Source organism: Scomber scombrus, chromosome 6, assembly GCF_963691925.1.
Source record: "Scomber scombrus chromosome 6, fScoSco1.1, whole genome shotgun sequence".
NCBI classification, from domain to species: domain Eukaryota; kingdom Metazoa; phylum Chordata; class Actinopteri; order Scombriformes; family Scombridae; genus Scomber; species Scomber scombrus.
Window position 1 is genome coordinate 5949631 of NC_084975.1, and position 20684 is coordinate 5970314.

At 38.2% G+C, this 20684-nt stretch overlaps 2 protein-coding genes across 4 annotated transcripts in view; one reads left to right on the plus strand and one right to left on the minus strand.

The window, feature by feature from the left end:
• Nucleotides 1-4709, minus strand: part of lrrk2 (leucine-rich repeat kinase 2) — a 35734-nt gene extending 31025 nt beyond the window's left edge. Inside the window, exons 1-4 of the mRNA XM_062420593.1 lie at nucleotides 4574-4709; nucleotides 3169-3254; nucleotides 1963-2072; nucleotides 978-1066 (exon numbers count right to left, since the gene is read on the minus strand). Coding sequence (XP_062276577.1) covers nucleotides 978-1066; nucleotides 1963-2072; nucleotides 3169-3254; nucleotides 4574-4709 — 421 coding nt within the window. The remainder of the gene's footprint in view (nucleotides 1-977; nucleotides 1067-1962; nucleotides 2073-3168; nucleotides 3255-4573) is intronic.
• Nucleotides 4710-8524: 3815 nt separating this feature from the next.
• On the plus strand, nucleotides 8525-19901 carry LOC133981591 (proton myo-inositol cotransporter-like). Of its 3 annotated transcripts, none has more exons than XM_062420364.1 (11): nucleotides 8525-8637; nucleotides 9004-9473; nucleotides 10748-10907; nucleotides 12519-12727; nucleotides 12825-12933; nucleotides 13100-13263; nucleotides 13425-13539; nucleotides 13833-13958; nucleotides 14839-14957; nucleotides 15544-15696; nucleotides 17709-19901. In XM_062420364.1, exons 2-11 carry the CDS (start codon nucleotides 9032-9034, stop codon nucleotides 17933-17935), a joined length of 1824 nt encoding a protein of 607 aa, XP_062276348.1. In that variant the 5' UTR covers nucleotides 8525-8637; nucleotides 9004-9031; the 3' UTR covers nucleotides 17936-19901. The 3 variants fall into 3 exon arrangements, with proteins under 3 accessions (XP_062276348.1, XP_062276349.1, XP_062276347.1); XM_062420365.1 differs by having other exon boundaries at nucleotides 8535-8637; nucleotides 9007-9473; XM_062420363.1 differs by lacking the exon at nucleotides 8525-8637 and having other exon boundaries at nucleotides 8996-9473.
• The last annotated feature ends 783 nt before the right edge of the window (nucleotides 19902-20684 follow it).

A 20684-nucleotide genomic window follows, 5' to 3' on the forward strand; every position in this document is an offset into this window, starting at 1 on the left:
CTGAAGTTTTGACAGTCACTACAAAAAGATTCATGACCCTCTGTACAAGTTTCTGTGTGGTGCTTGTGTTGTAGTTGACCTAGCGGATCTACAACAAAAGGCTCTTCGGGGTGTGTGTGTGTGTGTGTGTCTGTGGGCGAGTGACGTAGCGGCTGCTCTTTATCTTGTTAATGTTTAGTCCACTGTCGTCACCCGTCAGCCCTGAATTTCTTGTAAACGAGCTCTGAAATATAGTAAGCAGTTAATTATCAGTGGGTCATGCGTTGTGGTTACTGCCATAATAAAGGAATAAATCTTTGGGTTATTAGCTTGACGTCACCTCTGCGTCTCTTTTAAGACATTTAAATGCTACCAGCAACTCTGTGTGAGGCACAAACTGATTTCCTGCCCTTTGAAATAATTGATATATTGTAAATTATTTCTTAGTGATATATCGTGTATAGCAGAATCGCATTTGTTGTGATGTATTGTAATCATAGGAAGAATATTGTGATAGTATAATGAGTTCATCTGTAAATCCCTCCCATAAGATACATGGCTTAGTTAAACTTTGCCCTTCTCAGAAGTTATACATCACAGCAAGCATCATGAAAAAATAGGTCATCACACCGGAGATCATAAATGAGAATAACCCCAGAGAGTACTTAAGGAAACAGATTGAAATGTTGGTCAAAAAATAAACTTCAGACAGACAGCTGCCTTTAAAAGGGGAACCCCCACTAACCAGACATGGAAAATAGAGCAGCATAAACTTATACGCATGGGCTGCAGTTCTTCTTGTTTTTTTGGCTTGATTTAATACATTTTTTTCTTTTACATTGATTTAATAGCAAAAAAAAAAGTAATCACATACACCTTTCTGTGGTTCTGCTGCCCTGATCAAATATTTCAAACTTATTTCACTCATTCCAGCATTATATCTTTTGCAAGAGTGATACATTTGTGCTTTATAACATAGCTCCTGTGTAGCAGTGTACCTGATCTTAGCAGGAGAGCCAGGGCTCGGAGTCCAACCATGGTCACTCTGCAGTCAGTCCTGAACTGAGACAATACCTTCAGGATCTGCCTGGAAAACACATCAGTACAAGCAAAAAAATCAACCACAGCTGTAGTCTGGACTAAGATCCAAGTGAAAGTTTTCCTGTCTGAGTACACACTGTACATAGCAAGTCTGACTATTTCAAACTTAAGGAAATGTAATTATGTGTTATATTTACATGTATATAATTAGTTACAGATTCTGATTTAGTAGCCTGCATTTTTATCATGTATATTATTTATTTAAACCAGTCAAAGCACTATCAGAAACTAGATACAGGTGTGAGTTGGGCTTTAGTAGAGAACTGAATAAACCAAATGGCATTATTGAATACAAAGTGCTTTGGACAAGATAAAGGAACTGAAAATGTGATAGGGAAAAGAAATGTTAAACTGACAATGCGTGAAACCACAATATAACCAGAACTGCTCCTGTTAATGAACAGGAAGTGATAACTGAAAACGAGAGCAGGCAAAATGATGCAGTACCACGTAAGAACCGAAATCTATTAAACAGAAAAACAGACTCTTTAAATTGAACCGTACTTTGTCCAAGTACAAAAAAGATTTTCCCATGTCCAACTCAAATGTGAAATGATGCTTTTGCATCTAGAAATTCTGAGCATGAGGATTGCAACTGGATTATATCCACTCTATATAAAGCTCATATTACACAAATTCACACAAATTATATTATAACCCCAGTTAGGGCCAAAATATGTGTCAAAGGTTTTAATGACATATATATGTGCATATATGTACATACTGAACGACTTCATGGCTTCTTTTGAACTTGAATGCCATGTAATCTGGATGACTATGTTGGTGTGATTATGTCATGTAACTTCATGTGACACAAGTCACTAGGGTGGTGTGACATAGTGCATTAAACGTAAAGCACCAAACAAGTAGGTCTTTACTTACTGGTGCACTCCCAGTACTTCCCAGTCCTTCGCGTCTTTCAGAGGTTTGGCCAGCTGGTCGAGCGTACCGGGGCATATTTCAATCAGCCGACACAGCAGCGACCAACCCACCTGTAGAAAGAAAGTTTGATATTAAACACTCAGTTAGATAGTTAGATAAAAGAAGAAAACATACAGAGCAAAGACACAGGCGCCATATCTTCTAAATGCTTTTGCAATTTTCACCTTAATATGCCAGAGATAATTTTCCATGCAACTTGCCCTGACTGCTGACCCAGAAATTAAATCACTTGACTCAGCTGAAAAGCATTCATCTTTCTCCACCAAAATGTTATGTAGCAGAAGAAAGATCAACTGACAAATACAAAGCACCCTATTGATCCTATCAGATCTTTGCTGTGATGCTTAAAAACAAATAAATTACTTGTATGCAGCTGTATTCATTATTTTAGTAGCATTATTTTAAAATATGTCATGACATATTTGACGTGGCAAATCGGGCTGTTTATTCAACATTAAAAAAAACACTGTTTTACCCAGATAACTGAGCTCAGCAATATCACAATTAAGTGGAAACCATTCTGATAAGCCAGAATGTCAAAAGTTCACTGGTTGTATATCCTCAAATGTGAGACTTTGCTGCTACTTTGTGACTTTAAACAATAATAAACTGAATATTGTGCTGACATATGGCGTAATGTAAGTCATCATAATGCCCAACCCATACATTATACTGCCTAGACTCCCAAAAAAACAAAAGCGAAAGCAAATGTTCAGAATATTTAGGATCAGATTTGTTTTATCTTTCAAACCAGTCTGTTATGGCTGAGCCTGATCCGAGTCTCACAATATGACTTTCAGTTTGGTGCTCTGCTGCAGCTTCACCTTTGATAAGCGGCAGTACAGAGCAGTCACGAGACATGATAAACATGCTGGATCAGGCATTGGCATGTCAGCTGTGAATGACTTTGAAACTACACAGAGCACAAACTGTCTTAGCAGGTGATGCTGTCGTACACACTGAAACATCTGTGTGACTAGTCTCCATTAACATCCAGCACCATGAAATCTGATGCTACAACAACTGTCAGTGAAGTGTTCTTTCTCTAATTCAGCACAGAGTTGAAGATGGTACATTTCCGACTGCTGTATGAAAAGAAGAAACAAACAAACTACACAATGAAGGGGTCCTAATGTCTTGCGGTACCTGCTGGACTCCTCTGCTGCTGATGTAGGATGAGAGCACCACCATGAGGGGGCTGTGGACATCTTTGTCCTCAAACAGTTCAGCTGCTGCAACAAAGAGCAATAGACATGACATGACTGGACAAGTTTGTTTTGAAGAAGGGGAGATGCATGCTTTCACACTTAATAACAAGGATCCCATTGTCAGTCTGGTTGTCTTTTGTTTGAACGCTGCTCATTCACAACAGTGATGAGACAACAGGATGATAAAAGTATGAGAAGAATTCAAATTATGGAAACTTGAACTGATAAATCTGTGCAGGTGAGAAAACAAACAGGAAGTATTCAAATCAAGCAAGACCACAATGTAAAAAAACTAAACTTCAAGCAGCGCTGTCTTATCACTTGAAGATTAGTTTCTTAATCAAGCTATAAGATGTCAGAAATAGTGGAGAAAAAGGCAAAAGTAATGTCATCAAATTGCCTGTTTTGTATGATCAACAGCCTTTGCCCTGCTTTCAAATTTTCAATTACATAGTAATCCATTAGTATAAGAGAAATTGAGTACAAAAAGTAAACAATGCATGATGATAGGTTAAATGTACTGTGTTAATACTATAAGTAATATTGTAAGTGCTATTAGGTGGTTTAAACTACAGTAATACATCAGTTTTCATACCATCATACTATGTCTTTACCAGCCAACTCTAACTACAGCAAGCTGACACATCTAGTGAAATGCACAATATGAAAGTATGACATTGCACAAAGTGAAAATAGTTAATGGTTAATTTCTAAAAAAAGTCCCTTACATAAGGAACCCGAGTTGATGAGTAAAAGCTTCTCTATTTTACAGTAAAAACCAAGTTACTCTAAAGCAGTAAAGTATATTTACTGTGTTGAAGTCTTCTACTTTACACAATACTACACTTTACTTAAGTGTACTCAAGATTAAAGTTGACATAGTTTGGTGTTTCTTCATACTTTTACTCCAATATATATTTCAGAGGGAAATACTCTACTTTCTACTCCTACTGTACATTTATCTGACATTGATTTTCATATAAAATAACCTACATGATCAGTCCCTTAAGTTAAGCTACCTTACCTACCTAGTTATAATTAAAAGGTAGTAATCAATAATAACAATGTAAAGTACAAACATAGTACTTATGATAAGTTTAGGAACACATATTAATACAATGAATGCAGCATTTTTAACTTGTAATAGAGTAGTTTATACTGTACATTAGCTAAAGGATTTCACTATTTCTTCCACCCACTACCAGTTATTAATACATGCCAACAGGAAAAGGGTTTATGAACTACAGCATCATGCACACACACACACACACACACACACACACACACACACACACACACACACACACACACACACACACACACAGGAACAATGTGTTTCCTACCACAGTCTGCGTGAGCCAGGAAAAGCAGGTCCTGGATGATTTGGATCAGCGTGCACAGTTGTCTGTCTTCCTGTGGGGTTTTCAGCCTCACCAGCAGCTTCTTCAGCCTTTCTTCTAATTCCTCTTGGTTAACCATGATCTTTGAAATACTGTTTTCCAGCTGACGACTTGACGTGCATTTATGGGTCAGTCAGTACACAGTCCTCTCAGAACCGACGAAAGGTTAGCCACACAGGAGAAGCAGCAGTAGAAGCAGCATGGGGGGAGACGAGTAGTGCTACTGTAACAACTAATAACATTACAACACATTATTAAACATTACTTATATGTCACCATGACTCACTGAGCTACATTACATCAAAGTGTCTGTGCTGTCAAAGCTGCCAGTGTGGCAGTTTCGGCTCTGTTTACATCACCCCAGTGCGCAGCAGCTTAAGCTAACTAACTTTCTCCTCTGACTCACAAACGTTCCTCTTTGTGGGAGTCGGTGGCTTTTTTTAGTTGTTTCTGTTTTGTGGTGAGGAGCAGCAGATCCCTCTCTGACAAGTCGTGTTCCTCCTTCCTTACAATCACATCATATGACTCCGGTCAGAGAGAGAGAGAGGGAAAAAAAGGAAAAGAAAAACACTCCTCGTTTGGCTGAAGAGGAAACAGGACACAGACACGCTGCGTTGGGTGGGAAGTTGTCATGGAGATTCAGACGTTATAGTAGAAAGTTGGTTAAATCGCTGAAATATTGTGTTTTTTAAAGCCCTAATTAGCATCTGTAGTGATTGATTTGAGCTGTAGAGTGAAATCTGTGCACTTCATAAACTCCCTCCCTCCCTCCCTCCCTCCTCTGGTGTCTCTGATGGCAGCCGATTTATAAAACATCGGGATTGACCCGGAATGGCGGCGCCGTATTTCATCCGAAAGATCAACACTTAAACATTTGTTAGCGAATAGAAAAGTGTAATTAACATGTAGATCAAATATTAAAACTTCTAGCCATTTCTTGAAAGGCATTTTTCAATTCGGCATGCATACATTTACACAAAACTACTAATAACTCAATAATATCTCAACTTTTTTTTCGGTTTATCCTGCTATGAGCGCAACCATATTTGTTTTGGGCTGCGCATCTATCGGTGTAACTACGGTATTTATTATTGACAGTATATGGCAGGGGGAGTCAAACTCATTTTAGTTTAAGGACCACATACAGCTATATTTAATCTCATGTCTCAAATCCACTGCATAATAACCTATAAATAATACGTAATATATAAAAAATGTACTATGACTTTTTTTATAATAAAACATCTATTAACAAAACAGATGAACAGGCCTTGAGGTGCCTTAAGAAAGAGGAGATAATTCGTCCCAAACATGTACAATTTTTTTGCAGACAGGGCTGGAAAGAGATATTGATAAATGTGTCCCTTAAATATGAATCAGGTTGCAAGGCCATTATCTGAAGTTTAATGTCCACAGGAAGATCAGAAGACTTGACTGAGAATGGCGAGCAAAAATAAGCCAGAATAGCAGTGTGTTTTAATGAAAATTTGGACTTAAAGTATTCTGTAATTTTAATACTTTGCAAAGTTATCCAGTGGGCCGGAGTGGATCCTTTGGTATATGTGTGACACACCTGGTATGGTATTTACAGTCAATGTGGAGGGTGGTTTTGCTATTACTTATTCATTTTCCATTCGGTAATAACAGTAGCAATGGTTTAATTACGTGTACAAATAATAAACTGAGTCAGATTTACACTCATATATTTGTGTGCATACTTGTATCTTATTAATCACTGCAAGAAAGTGATTTTTTTTTTGTTGAATGAAATTATGCTCTCAACTTGTCATTCAAATGAAGATTTGATATGTAAATGCATTGAGATAGATTACTCATACTGTCCATATTCTGACTCATAATTAGTCTTTACACAAGTTCACATTCATAAATTCACCATCAGTCATTAATAAATGGTTTATTAATCTTATGGAAAAAAGACATTCACAATCAGTATTTTATGGTGCAGGGGAACATTTTATAGAATATGATGAATACAACATGTTTGAATGCTGATTTAGATTTCTTTAAATAAACACAGGTAAAATTGTACATTTACATATATAAAAATGTGTATCAGCTGCATACATATGTTTTTAAATGCATTTAATTTCTATTTTTGTATAATTCTGTATACTGTGGACCACATTGGGAAAAGTCTGTCTAAAAAGAAATATGTATAGGGTGTTTTTACAGCTGTAAAATGGGAAAAGGGGTTAAACTTGACCCTGAACAGTATGTAAGGCTTAATGTCTGTTTAAAGTTTTGCATATTCCTGCTGTAGAACAAGACTGATAAGGTAAACTTAGTCTGCTGGGGAAGGCTTAATGGAGAGGTGAGGTGTGCATGTGGGCGTGTCCCTGCTTTCTAGCGGCAGTGTGTGTCATATGATCCATGAATGACAAACTTCCCGTTTATTGAAGAGAGGATACTAAACAGCAGCACAGCTCCAGAACAAGCTTTTTTAAAGAGGTACAGTTTGAGTTAAGCACAGGTAATGTCTGTTAGGTAATGCTTTTGTGTGTCGTTTTATGTTTAATACATTTTATGTGCGAGTGTTGAGTCGTATGATCAAACCTACCTCACAGCTGCAGCTCATATTTGCCTGTCAGCAGTTTTTTTAATGTGCATTTGAGGTTACGTGGCTATGTTTTTTTTTTTTTTGTCCTTTATATTCAATAACATGCTCTTACATATTTAACATTTGCCGAGGATTCACAAAATGCTGCAGATTTTGAACGGAGTTTGGTGCTGTGTTCTAGACAAATGTTAAGGTATCTTATACAGTTTAGATGCTCAAAATATATTTCTAAAAAAACTGATAAATTATTGATATACATCATATTTATTATGCTGTGTTATACATAAGGTCATTGTTTTCACATTACAAATCGTGGGCAGGACTTTCTTTTGGTTACACTATTGAAAACAGTTCTACAGTCAAATTAAAAACATATTTAACAAGTATGAAGAACAAAAGGAGGAAGCTTTTGCATGCAATAAAAACAAATTAATACATATGAGGTATAGGTCAAATACATAAACATAGGGGTACAGATTAAAAAACAAGACGTTTTAAAAGTTTTTAACAACATTTTCTAAATAGTTGGATTAAAAAGCAAACATTCGTGTCTATTTTTCTAATACATTAAATACTACTACCACAAGGTGTGAACATGTGACTAGTTCTTCTCCATAGAAAGTCTTTAATATAAATCCAAAATACATACAATGGGAACATAAGAGAGCAATTGTTTCTTTGTTTTAGACCACATCAACCACAGGAACATTTAATATCCAGTCTAAACCCTCCCAGAACAAGCTTTACATATAAAATGATGTTGTTATTTATTATTAATTACAATATAATCTGTAAATTGTAGATGAATTGCTTTCATTTTTATTTGGTTGATGCTGCATTCACGTGCTCCTCGGATGGTCCCGTTTCCCAAATTGGTATGTCAGCTCGGTATGTTCATAAGCTTTTAAGTCAAAAGTGGAAACAACATGGACGCTACAAAGAAGATGTTTTTATATTTTGACCCACACTTGTTGCTGGATGCACCACTGCATTCCTTAAAACAACAAAAAAATATCGCATTACCTGACTTAGTATCAGCCTTTTCTAACTAATCTAATCACTTAGCAGCAGCAACTAACGGTGACAACAACCTAATATCATATTACAAATGTATTAATAAAAATGGATTAATAAAAATGTTCTTGCCATTTATGACGTCAACTTTCTGCAAATTGTGTCCCCAAAAATGTTCACCGACCACCGAAGGTATTTCCCAGCCGGGCGGGGGGTATATCATTTTTCCGATTATTCCAACAACACATGAACGCCACAACATTTCCAGCTGGGCTGTTGAGTGACGTCACGTAAACATGGCCGCACGCTGGGCAGAATGATTGTGTTTGTGTCGCACTGAAGTAAATAATCCATTTAAAGCGGTTTAAACGCACCATTTAGGCATATTTTTGATGACATGACATTAAAAGCCGCTGTGAGTAACTAAAACGCGTATTTTTACACGTACAGCTGTTTAAAAAGACCTCGACGTGTTGTTGTTTTTCACTTGTTGAATTTTTCGAGCTGCTCTTTTTGAACACATTGGGGTCAGCTGGACAGTAATTGGATGTCTGATACTGAAAAGAATGCAACATCAATATCTCCTTTTGTTTAGACCCACTTATCTTCAACTCTGCCTTGTTTTGGGGGCGTTGCACCACGTATGACTGTATCTATGACACCATGCTGAAGGTGTCATGTGTCACCTTTAGAGTAAAAGAAATACCTGCTGCAAGAAGCTGCTGTCTTGTCACCTGACTGACTTCTGGTGAGCCTAACTCTTGCTTTCCCCTATGTCCAGCAGCCACGATGAGTACAGCTTGAAGCACATGGGCAACCTCATGAGCAGCAGGAGGCAGAAAGATGGAGAGGAGAGTCTCATTGGGCCCTCATCATCTGGGGATGCTGCCTCCAGTGAGGACATCCTGGATCGAGATCCCCCCACTCCGGTGTTCGTCTACGTGTTGGCGTTCTTCTCTGCCCTGGGAGGATTCCTCTTTGGGTATGACACTGGGGTGGTCTCGGGGGCTATGCTGCTCCTGAAGAAGGAGATGAACTTGAACACTTTGTGGCAGGAGCTGCTAGTTTCCAGCACGGTGGGAGCCGCCGCGCTCTCTGCCCTGAGCGGCGGCTCACTGAACGGATGGCTGGGACGCAAGATCTGCATCCTCATAGCCAGCTTCATTTTCAGTATTGGTGGTATTATCCTGAGTTTAGCTCCAGACAAGGTGGTCCTTCTGGTGGGCCGAGTCACAGTTGGTTTGGGTATAGGTGAGTAGGTGTCATGTTTTGAAGCTTCAGCCGCCCAAATGTGTCAAATCAAGTAGATATCTTTCATTGTTACAGTTTTTTTAGTGACTAAGTCGCTCTTTTTGTTACTATACTTCCACCACAGCTCAACAGGGAAACACAAAGAGGGGATCTGATGCTAAAAAGACTGTAAATGTGGCTGATATCCACTTGATATGACTAACTCAGATGCTGAAGCCTCATGTAAGCTTCACATCAACTTTAAATACATTTCTGAACAAAATGACTATGGATTTTGGCCCCCATCATATTCAATGAAAGCACATTTCAAAGGGATATTTTAACAGTCAGCATGAACAGGAGGAATGATAACAATTCTCTCTCACTGTTCGTATGGACACCTGACTGTTGTTTTAAGACAGACTTGGAAAAAATGTGTAACTGTCTTTTAATATGTCTCCAATTTGCCTGTAAATTCAGACCAGACCAATCGCCAATATTCTACTTTTCCTGTAGATTACAAATTCCTGCCATTTTAACATTCATGAAAATCATTGATAAGCAGATACAAAGTTCACTCCAAAGCAACCTCTGACCTGATCTGACCTGACCTTACCTGACCTGCTTTTCCAGTAAAACTATTGGCTGGTCTTTTCCTGAATGAAACAAAGGGCAGTGGATCATGTAAAAGAAAGACATTAGAAGTTTTTGCCCTGAGGTTGAAGGGTGTTTGCAAAGGAAGAAAATGTAAATGTTTTTGCTCGTACTCCAATTGGAGTTTCCTTGTTGTCTGCATTCAGTTAAATATGTTATTTTCACAACAAAAGGCAGAAAATATATTTTCTATCTTTAGGACATCTAATATCTAATGTGAAAGACTGTCTGTAGAATAGGTGTTAATAAGAAAGCTGTACAATGGGTAAGACTGTTGGTCAAAATCCCTGTTCTGTGTGTGTGTGTGTGTGTGTGTGTGTGTGTGTGTGTGTGTGTGTGTGTAATAAGCAGACTGGCTTGTAGGAGATTAGATGTGTTTTTAAAATTGATAATAATATGAATTCAACAGTAACAAGAAGCTGTTTTTGCATTGTGTCCATGCTTACAAAATCATTATGCTGTAGTTAAATTTACATGACAGTTAGAAAGCACTTTTAGTTTTGATTACATGGTTTGAAATTTGACATTATCAGTCAACCTAGCTGTACTTTCAAGCTATTGAATCATAATCTTAAAAAAACAAAACAGACTGTGTTTTTTTGTGTTATAGAAATATGACAACCTTTATGTTTTTTCCTCAGGTATTGCCTCTATGACGGTTCCTGTATACATCGCAGAGGTTTCCCCGTCTCACATGAGAGGTCAGCTGGTCACCATAAACTCCCTCTTCATCACTGGTGGCCAGTTCATTGCCAGTGTGATCGACGGAGCTTTCAGCTACATGAGCCACGACGGCTGGAGGTACGTGTTAGTTTTACACTGTCTTAAATGTGACAATGTTTATTTTAGTTCTGTTTGTCTAATGAATGAATGAATGCATTTACTTGTTCACATACAATTAAATTTGCTGTCTCTCATAAAAGAAACCTGTTTCCATTCACTCTGCTCAAACACACACTCACATACACACACACACACACACACACACACACACACACACACATACACACACACACACACACATTATAAGAATGATTGTTAAATAAGGTAAAATATAATAAAAAAGCGCATCAGTCCATGGTGATGCAATTAAGATTACTGTGGTGGTAGTGGGGGAAGGAGGAGGATTGATGGGTGAGAGTACAGTTTGTTCCTCAGTTTGGAGGTGCGGCATTTCAGGGCCCTGTAGCGTTTTATCTCGTTCTCTGTTTGTTTGTTTTTTAGGGGAAACCAGCAGAAGATGTTCCTCACTAATTAACTGAGGAAATTGAATCACTAAGCTGTAAAAGTTATCTATAAATACTGTGTATTAATGAAATCATCCCAGCAACAAATCAGCAGCTGCTCTTCAGAGATGCTGTTGTCCAACCTTTTGTTTGTGTGTGTTTCAGCTGTGGTGGGGCAGCTGCTCCATAAAACACCGCGTCAAACCCCCTGTTGCTATCAACAGAGGAAACTATGGGATAGAAATGTCAAAGATATACTTGAGGTCATTGAGAAACAGTGTTGCCATTATGTAGTTTGTCCACTGGAGGGCACTGGAGAGCTGATTTTTCTACAGTGTGATTTCAGTAATAACCACATGTAATGATCCTCATTAACAGGCCCACATTGAATCTGCGCCAACAGATTTCTGATGACACGTCCGCAGATTTTCCACCAAAAAAGACGTTACTTTTAAAACTCAAAAGTTTAAGGCTTGGTAAAAAGGAAAATTACTTTTCCCCACTTTTAATCCTGTGTCCATGTGTTAATTGCTTATTTATCTCTTATTATATGCCAAATGCGATAAAATCAGTATTTTTTACATTATTATGCCTTTTGCTGTAAAATAGTCTCAAATGTTTGTTCATAATGTGCTCAGACGCATTTACAAAAGTTCACCCAATCAAATGTGACTATGTGTAAGTAGCTGATCACACTTGACATATAAAACCGCACGTCACTATTTGTGAGTCATAGTAGCTATAATAGAGCAATTTGAACAAAGACAGGAAGAGATGTGTTTTGATATCAATGACAAAAAAACAATGTGGCTGAGCTCTAATTCACTTAAATCAATCTCTCTTATCTTAAATGAATGTTATCTATCGAATTACAAGCAAAGAAACGTAATGCAGGATTCTGCAGATTTTCATTCTGGATCATCACTGAAAACTAGAAAAAAAAGTCTGCAGATTAGGTCTGGGTCTGCTCATTAATAATGCTTGTTTATGTTAAAAATGTCAGGATTGGAGCCTAAAATCTAGACTTCAGTCCTGATCCTGCAGGTTGGCTCTAGACGTCCTTACTCATGTGTCTGTGCTGCCCCCATTTGTGATTTAATTTGTACAATGATGATGCAGCTTCAGCAATTACTCCGTGAATTCCCCAGTTTCCATTTTAAGAGTATTTCCTCATTTCGTACTATAGGTACATGCTGGGTCTGTCCGTTGTCCCGGCTGCACTGCAGTTTGTGGGCTTCTTCTTCCTGCCAGAGAGCCCCCGCTGGCTTCTTCAAAAGGGCCGGAGCCAAGAGGCCCGTCAGGTTCTCAGCAGGATCAGAGGAGGCCAGAATGTCGACGAGGAATACGACACCATCAGAACCAGCATCGAGGAAGAGGAGAAAGAGGCGGGTGGAGGTGAAACACTTGAGTGAAAACAGAAACAAGGTGAATGAGTAGTCAAACATTAGAGATTTAGGTTATTATTAAAGGTTTGGTTTTTTCCACCTTGTAGGAGGCGTTGTTATTCTACGCATCCTCAAGCATGGTCCGACTCGCAGGGCTCTCGTCGTTGGCTGTGGCCTCCAGATGTTTCAGCAGCTGTCTGGGATTAACACCGTCATGTAAGTCATCTATTAGTCTTGTAACAGTCTCCTCACAATTATCACTCACCTGTGATAAATCCATCTGTGTTTTTTGACCTATATAACTATAACAAAAAGCTTGTTATCCCAGAGTGATTTGTTGAGGTCTTGAAATTTAAATGAATTCCTCCTCGTCTATATCCAGGTACTACAGTGCAACCATTCTGCAGATGGCGGGTGTGAGGGATGACAAACAGGCAATCTGGTTGGCCGCTGCAACCTCTGCCACCAACTTTGTGTTCACCTTAGTCGGAGTCTGGCTTGTGGAGCGAGTCGGCCGCAGGAAGCTGACACTGGGCAGCCTTATAGGTTTGTGTTTTTGCAACACTGTTCTTGAGAATGATAGGATCTTTCATTTCCCTTTTTCCCCTGGTCTGTACAAGCTTCTTTTTTTATTAATCCTTATGCCAACAACACCTTTTTTTTCTTTATCAGAGCTTTATTCAGTGTGTTTATTTTCTCTGATGCAGGTACTGCTCTGAGTCTGTCTGTGTTGGCAGTCGGCTTCTTGCTTTCAGCCCAGAACTCACCATCCATTACCCTCCATCCGGTCGACCCTCACAACTCAACCTGCAGGCTATACGAGTAAGAAATGGCACATCAGCTACATACAGTCATTTTAACTTGTGTAGCTGCAGTTTATGATATTAATGACAAAAGCTGCTATAAAATGAATGTTTCAGATTCAAGAAGTCCCCAAATAGAGAGCCTGCATTAGTGAACATTGTTTTCATTCTTCATTATCTTCATTTTTATAAAAGGCTTCATTTACCACTGCTGACAAAATGCTATGTGTGCCTGTCTGCTGCTTAGTAAATAGTGTGTGAGTGTGTGTGACCTGCTGTGTGAGATGTTTTACATTCTGCTTTGCTCTTCAGATCCTGCGAATTCTGCATGCTGGACCCAGATTGTGGATTTTGTTATCGTGAAAACGGCACCAGAGTGTACGAGTCCTCCTGCATCTCCGTCAGTCAAGAGTCCATAGATCACGCAGCATGGGGAAGGTCAGATACTCGTTTTCTGCATGGTTGTGTGACGCAGAGTAAATAAGATATGTTAATGTCACATTACAAAATCCCCACATATCATCATCATCATCACATTTGCCTCTTATAAAATGTAGTCACAGTAAAAGCACAAGCGACACTTCTGTGCAGTGTAGTTAGATTATATCAAAAAAAAAATGTTTTAAAGAAGTGAAAGACACGTTCTCACTGTCAGTAACATTAACACTAAATAAGTAACATTTGCTTTGTTTTGACTGCAAACCAGATAATTTTTGCTGAAGTATTAAGAAAGAAATGATAAACAGATGGGGGATAAATGAAGGAGGAAATAAAAGAGTGGAAAAACATATCAAATGCAGATGCTTCAAGGGCTCTCTGAAAATGATGACAGTCACCAGTTCTCAACCCAATTGAAGACCTGTGTAGGATTTTGGACCAACATGTAAGATAATACTCACCACCACCATCTCCATAAGACCAAAATATATATAAACTTTCATCTTCAAATCTATTTAGTGATGTCTTTGATCATCTCAGATGCGGTATGTCCTTTTTTTGTGTCTAGCTATGTCTGTTTTTCTTTTGATCTGCCATACTCAGGTGTCACTTGCAAAATAGGTCTTGATCTCAATGAGATTAGCTGATTAAATAAACGTTGTGTATATATCTTGTGGAGAAATGGTGTTCATCACTTAAGTAGAGCACCACAGACTTGGTAAGGAAGCACTGAAGCTGCTCGCAGTGGCCTGACTCTACACTAAGACACTTCATGTTGATATTTCCTTTTAATTACTCACCCATCTGTGTGTTCATTAGCAAAACCTGAAGAGAAATGTGGGCTTCAGTTTCTCGCCTTTTTTTTTTTTATATCATCCAGGTGTTCCAACCTGACAGAGGCAGCAGGCGGCCCAATCTGGGCTTACAACTACTGTCCCACAACCTACTCCTGGATCGTCATGATGGGTCTCATCCTCTATCTGGCTTTTTTTGCTCCAGGTCTGAAACTACACTTTTTCATTTGTTTATATGATCTTATACATATTTTCTCATTTCCTTTAAATTGTAAATGAGTCATAATTTTAGATATTATGATAGAAACCATCTGTCATGGTTCTGATTAAACCTCCTGGGAAGGAAGGGAGGAAGAAGGAAGGAAGGAAGGAAGGGAGGAAGGAAAGGAGGAAGAAGGAAGGAAAGGAGGGAGGGAGGAAGCAAGGAAGAAGGAAGGAAGGAAGGAAAGGAGGGAGGAATGAAGGGAGGAAAGGAAAGAAGGAAGGACGGAGGAAATAAGGAAGGAAGGTCGGAGGGAGGGAGGAAAGAAGGAAGTAGGGAGGGAGAAAGGAAAAGAGGAAGGGAGGCAGGAAGGAAAGAAGGACAGAGGAAAGAAGGAAGGTAGGGGGGAGGACAGAAAGAGAGAAGGAGGGAGCGAGAAAGGACAGACGGAAGGAAGGAAGGGAGGAAGGAAAGAAGGAACAATGAAAACAGACAGGACCCGGGAGGACAACAGGAGGGTTAAAAATGTAATTAGTATCTGATGTTAAAAGATGATTACAAATTAACAAATGCCTCCTCTGCTGGTTAGGTATGGGAACCATGCCTTGGACAGTGAATTCAGAGATCTACCCACTTTGGGCACGCAGCACCGGCAACGCCTGTTCAGCCGGGGTCAACTGGAGTTTCAACGTCCTGGTGTCTCTGACCTTCCTTCACGTCACAGAGTATCTGACTTATTACGGTAAGACTTCATCAGGAGGTCAGATGATGGTAAATGCTTCAGATCGTAATGTGGTTTTACATGCGAGGTGTTTCAGTGACACCTTAAAACTTGCTCATAGCTGGTTTATCAGCTCATTTTTGGCTGATTTTTAAGTCTGGTTCTGCCATGTAATGTTTATGTATTTATTTCAACACAGAATTTAAGCAGTATATTTTAAGACATGGAATATGCAACACTGCTGGCTTCATATTCATCATTCTACTGCCTGTTTGGTAATATCCAACAGTGCACAAGCATCAAATCACAGGATCTTAAGTTCCTGTTTGCTTATATATTGTATTTGAAGTGATTTGCTGGATATTAATCAATTATTCTGCTGCTCAGATTATTATCTTGATTTCTGGAGGGTTTTTTTTAACCTCCTTTGGCGCGGTCACACCACAAGGGGAACGTAGTCTTTATAGACTCATTTGAATTGTCTCTTCCACTTTGTTTCATGGTGTATTAAACCGATTTTACAGTTTTACATAAATGTTACCAGGTCTGACCTTTGCATATAAGTAACGTAGCTTTTACAGTATTTAGACATGAGACTAAGATGTTAATTAATGCCACAAGATTAACGTAATGGGTACTTATCTTCAAGCAGCTATATAAAGCATCTTGTTCATAATCAAAGGGGAGTCCTCTTCTTTAGTCTGATCCTAAAATGTTGTTTTTTTACTCTTTATATAACCAGGCGTGGTCACTATAAACACCATCTTGTTTATAGCAACAGGACAGTGGAGAGAGAGAGATGAGATGCAAACGGTTCAATAAAGAAACCACTGTAGAGTTCAGCTCAGTCGAGGTATGCTTTTAATAGACCGGTGCGAAACTAAGTCAAAGCACATGAACACAGAATATGAAACAAAATATGTTTAATCACTCGGATTCAGTCGTTCAAACTGGAACATAAACTGTAGGTGTCAACTTGATGTGTGGGAAGGTGACTCCGAGGTCTCCGACAAATGTGTGTCAACAAATGCTACTGAGAAACACTCTGTTATTGTGTGTATGATCAGTATAGAAGTTCAAGGCTGTCAGTATCTAAAAAAAAGAAAAGCAGCGATTTAGTGTCATACTTCCACAAAGTTGGGACACATTTTTAAAAGAATAGTTAAATTAGATTCCTTAGAATATGAAATATCTTTCAATCTGAAGATAGATTTGTAGTTTTAAGTGGGCCTTGCTAATAATTATAAGAATAAGAATAAAAACTATAGGAATAGGAAAATATAGGGTACTTTTAAAAAAAAAGTTTCACAGCACTTCACAAGTTAACAAAATGCACAAATTGTAAAATAATAATGTTTTAAATGAGAGCAAATAAAAACTATTTGATGAGTAAAAAATATTTCAGTGTAGAAAAAAAGCAAGAATAGACAAACCATATTTAGTGGAGATTAAAGCAAGTCAAGGAAAAGTCAAATTCGAATGAAATCAGAAAGGCTCTCCGATAAAAGTATGTTTTAAAAAGGGACTTAAAAGAGATTACTGATTCAGCCGACCTGATTTCCTCGACTTCACTTAACATGCCATGTAAATGCCAATATTTCAAACTCCACACCTCAGTTTGTTATTCTACCTTTCTCTTAAAACCCCTCAGTCTCATCATAGCCCGAGCAGAGATAACTCTAACGACACCATTAATTTTCTTAAACCTTCGAGTAGCATTTGCCGGACAAATGAACTTCATGTGTAAAATTGTTCCATTTAAGAAAAAAAAAAAAGCAATATAGTCAAAAAGAAATTCAATTTGACTCTTTTAGTTAAAAAAAGCCCAGAGAAAGCATGTGCAGGTAAGGAAAAAAAGCCCAATTTGATGAACTACCCCAATTTCCCTCATACAGGGCAGACATGGCAACCATTGGAAAAGAAACCCAAACAGTTGTTGAATGTGCTCCGACATGACTCAGCCATTGGCAGCCCTGAACTTCCGTAACTCAGACCCTTTTTATAATAACAATGTCCACGTGTATCTCTTCCAGGTGCGTTCTTCATGTACACGGGTCTAGTGGTGTTGGGTATCCTTTTCGTCCAGGGCTGCCTGCCAGAGACGCAGGGTCTGCAGCTGGAAGACATCGAGAACCTGTTCACCGGTCCGCTCTGCTCTTGCGGAGCCTCTTCACCCAACGACAGTCGCCACGTCCATTACATCCGGGTAAAAGGCAGCAACTACCTCCCTTCTGACAACGATGCCTCCGATGTAGAGTAGTCCGGGAAGATTCTGTCCTTCCACTCTGTCTTTTTGGGTTTCATGACTTTTGACTGAGGAGTGGGAAGACTGGTGATGTGGAGAGGAGAAGTCTTTGGTGGTTGAGATCCAAAATGAGCAAAAAGTGATGTCTTGTGTGATGGATTGTAAGTGGCACTTTCCCCTCACTCAGGCGACTCTTTTCCTTCCTACCTGTCTCTCACTTTGGTTTGGTTTGGAGTTGGTTTGGTCTGCTTCTTCTCATTTCCAATCATCTTGTCTGTCATCATAAAAGGAAACATTGGAGTGAGACTTTCCAGGATGTGACTGAACAGTGGTGCTGGGATAATTACCGTCCGTAACTGGTAAAATGATAATATCACATGATGGTAATCTTTTAAAGGGAATTCCATTTAACAAAAGGATCATGTTTACTTTAAGGACATTTACTGATGAACTTTTTTTCCATTTCTTCATATCTAGCATTTTAAAGTTTTTAATCCACTGAGTTCAGAATCAGGGCGACCAGGTTCCTGACTCAGCATTTCTTCAGCCTTTCCAAACTGTCATGATAATTTTATTTCCATATTTAAAAAAAAAAAAAAAAAGACCTCTTTGCAGGATATATAAGCATACTCATCTACAAATTAACTATACCAGCAAGTCAGTGTTTGTATACAGGCCTTAATGTTCTGTAATTCATGAAGATGTCAGAAATAAGGGATCTACAATGCGGAGAAAAGACAGTTTCAGACACTTTCCCTGGGTTTTTTACCTTCTCTGGACATTAACATATGAGTACCTTTGGTAGTGGGTTAGACTCTTTCCAACACATTCCTGTCAAAATCACTACCATGGGTTTTAAATTTGACTCTGTGCTGGTGTAAAACAAATCAGTGGGTTGTGATTTGCTGCTATTGTGTACACAGTGGGAGATATTGCACTTTAAAAACCAAAAAGGTGTCTTTTTTTTTCTCAGAGAGATATTTATACAAATATGAGATTGTTATAACTAGCTACTCAAATCTGTACATTTTTTTTTAGCAAAGTTCAGAATCAAACTACGGAGCGATGGGGTCGGACAATGCCATAGCCTTTATAACTGTGAGTACTGCATTAAGGTAGTGTGCCAGTAACTTGTCTGCTCTGCTATATTGCTGAATATGCCTTTTGTTATTGTTCAATATAATGTCCTTGTTTCCACAGCTGAGATAATGGTGACCAACTAGCCCTGAACAACTTTGTACAGAGCACATTTCTGACACACTTTGACTATGTGCCAATTAGCTTTACAGTGACACATTCGGCATCTAAAACCGTAAGATATTAACTGTACTTATTAACAGTTTTTTAATGCTGTCTTTTTGCACATTTGCAGTTCCTTGTAATTGATTAGTGTTCATTTTTTGTAGGAGTGTTGTATTTAAGAACAAAATGTCTTGTTTCTAATAATGTAAGATTCCCACAAACATCAGGGAATGCCTCAACTCAATAGTTTTCTGATGTATGAAATGTTTAGAAATTGCACAAAAAAAACCTACATGATCCTGGAAACAAAATGAATCGGTGTGTATAACAATATTTTGTAGTTACAGATCCATTATAATTATCTAAGTAGTACTGTATATGTTGTGGAAAAACAGCAGTATGTGAGTAGTGATACCATCCAGCCACTAATCATGTAAATCATGCTCATTTTCAGCCTATTTGTGTAGTTTTGGAAAATATACAGTATAATCTTGGTGATGTATTCAAAATATTGAACATGGCACTGTCATATAAAAGGGTTTGATTTACACACAATTGGTCAGTAATGTCAAAGATATTCATAAGGATAATAAACAATCCATTTGATCCATTTTAACTTGATGATAAATGAGGTACTGTCATTTTCAGTTTATATATGAAATGTTTGTGATGTATATGAAGTTACAATCCATGTCTCTTTGATCATGTTGTGTTCATTGATCTGATCTTTAGGAAATAAACATGCAGACATTGAAGCAATCACATGGTGCCTGTTTGTATTAATGATGCAACACTTGTAGAGTTTGTTTGATGCAATGTTTAAATTCACTCAGTAGTTAAATTTAATAATGTACAAGCATAAGAGCGAACAGTAGTGAAATGGAAATATAACTCCCATGTTGGGTGTGCTGTGAGGTGATGATGATGATGATGATGATGATTAGTTTTTAAAGGTTTAGTTCACCCAAATTACAAAAAAACCCATTAGTGCTGCAACTAACTGTTACTTTCATGATCAAATTAATCTGCAATTTATTTGACCAATTAATTGATTCATATAATATTTTTGAATGAAATGTCAAAGTATTGCAAAAGTGAGTTATACTGTAATTTAAGGTGACGTCTTAAAATTGCTTGTTTTATCTGACCAACAAGATATTCAAGAAGAAGACAAGAGAAGTTTCAAATCCTAACGTGAGGAGTTTGAAAAAGGTAAATAAAACAATGAAATATCAAATGAATTCTCAGTTGGAGCGCTTCGGTGGCCGAGTGGTTACTGTGCATGCCACATAATCGCAGCATCCTTGGTTAGACTCCGGCAAGGGATGCTGCATGTCATTCCTCTCTCTCTCTCTCTCTTTCTCTCTCCCTGTTTCCTGTCGGCCTCTATGCCATGTGCTTTCAAATAAAGGCAAAAAAATAAAAAATTCCCAGTTAAATTTTTGTTGATTAACTAATCAACTAATCACTAATCAAGCCGATCAACTCAGCGCATAAGACTATATATAGGTTGGTGTTCAAA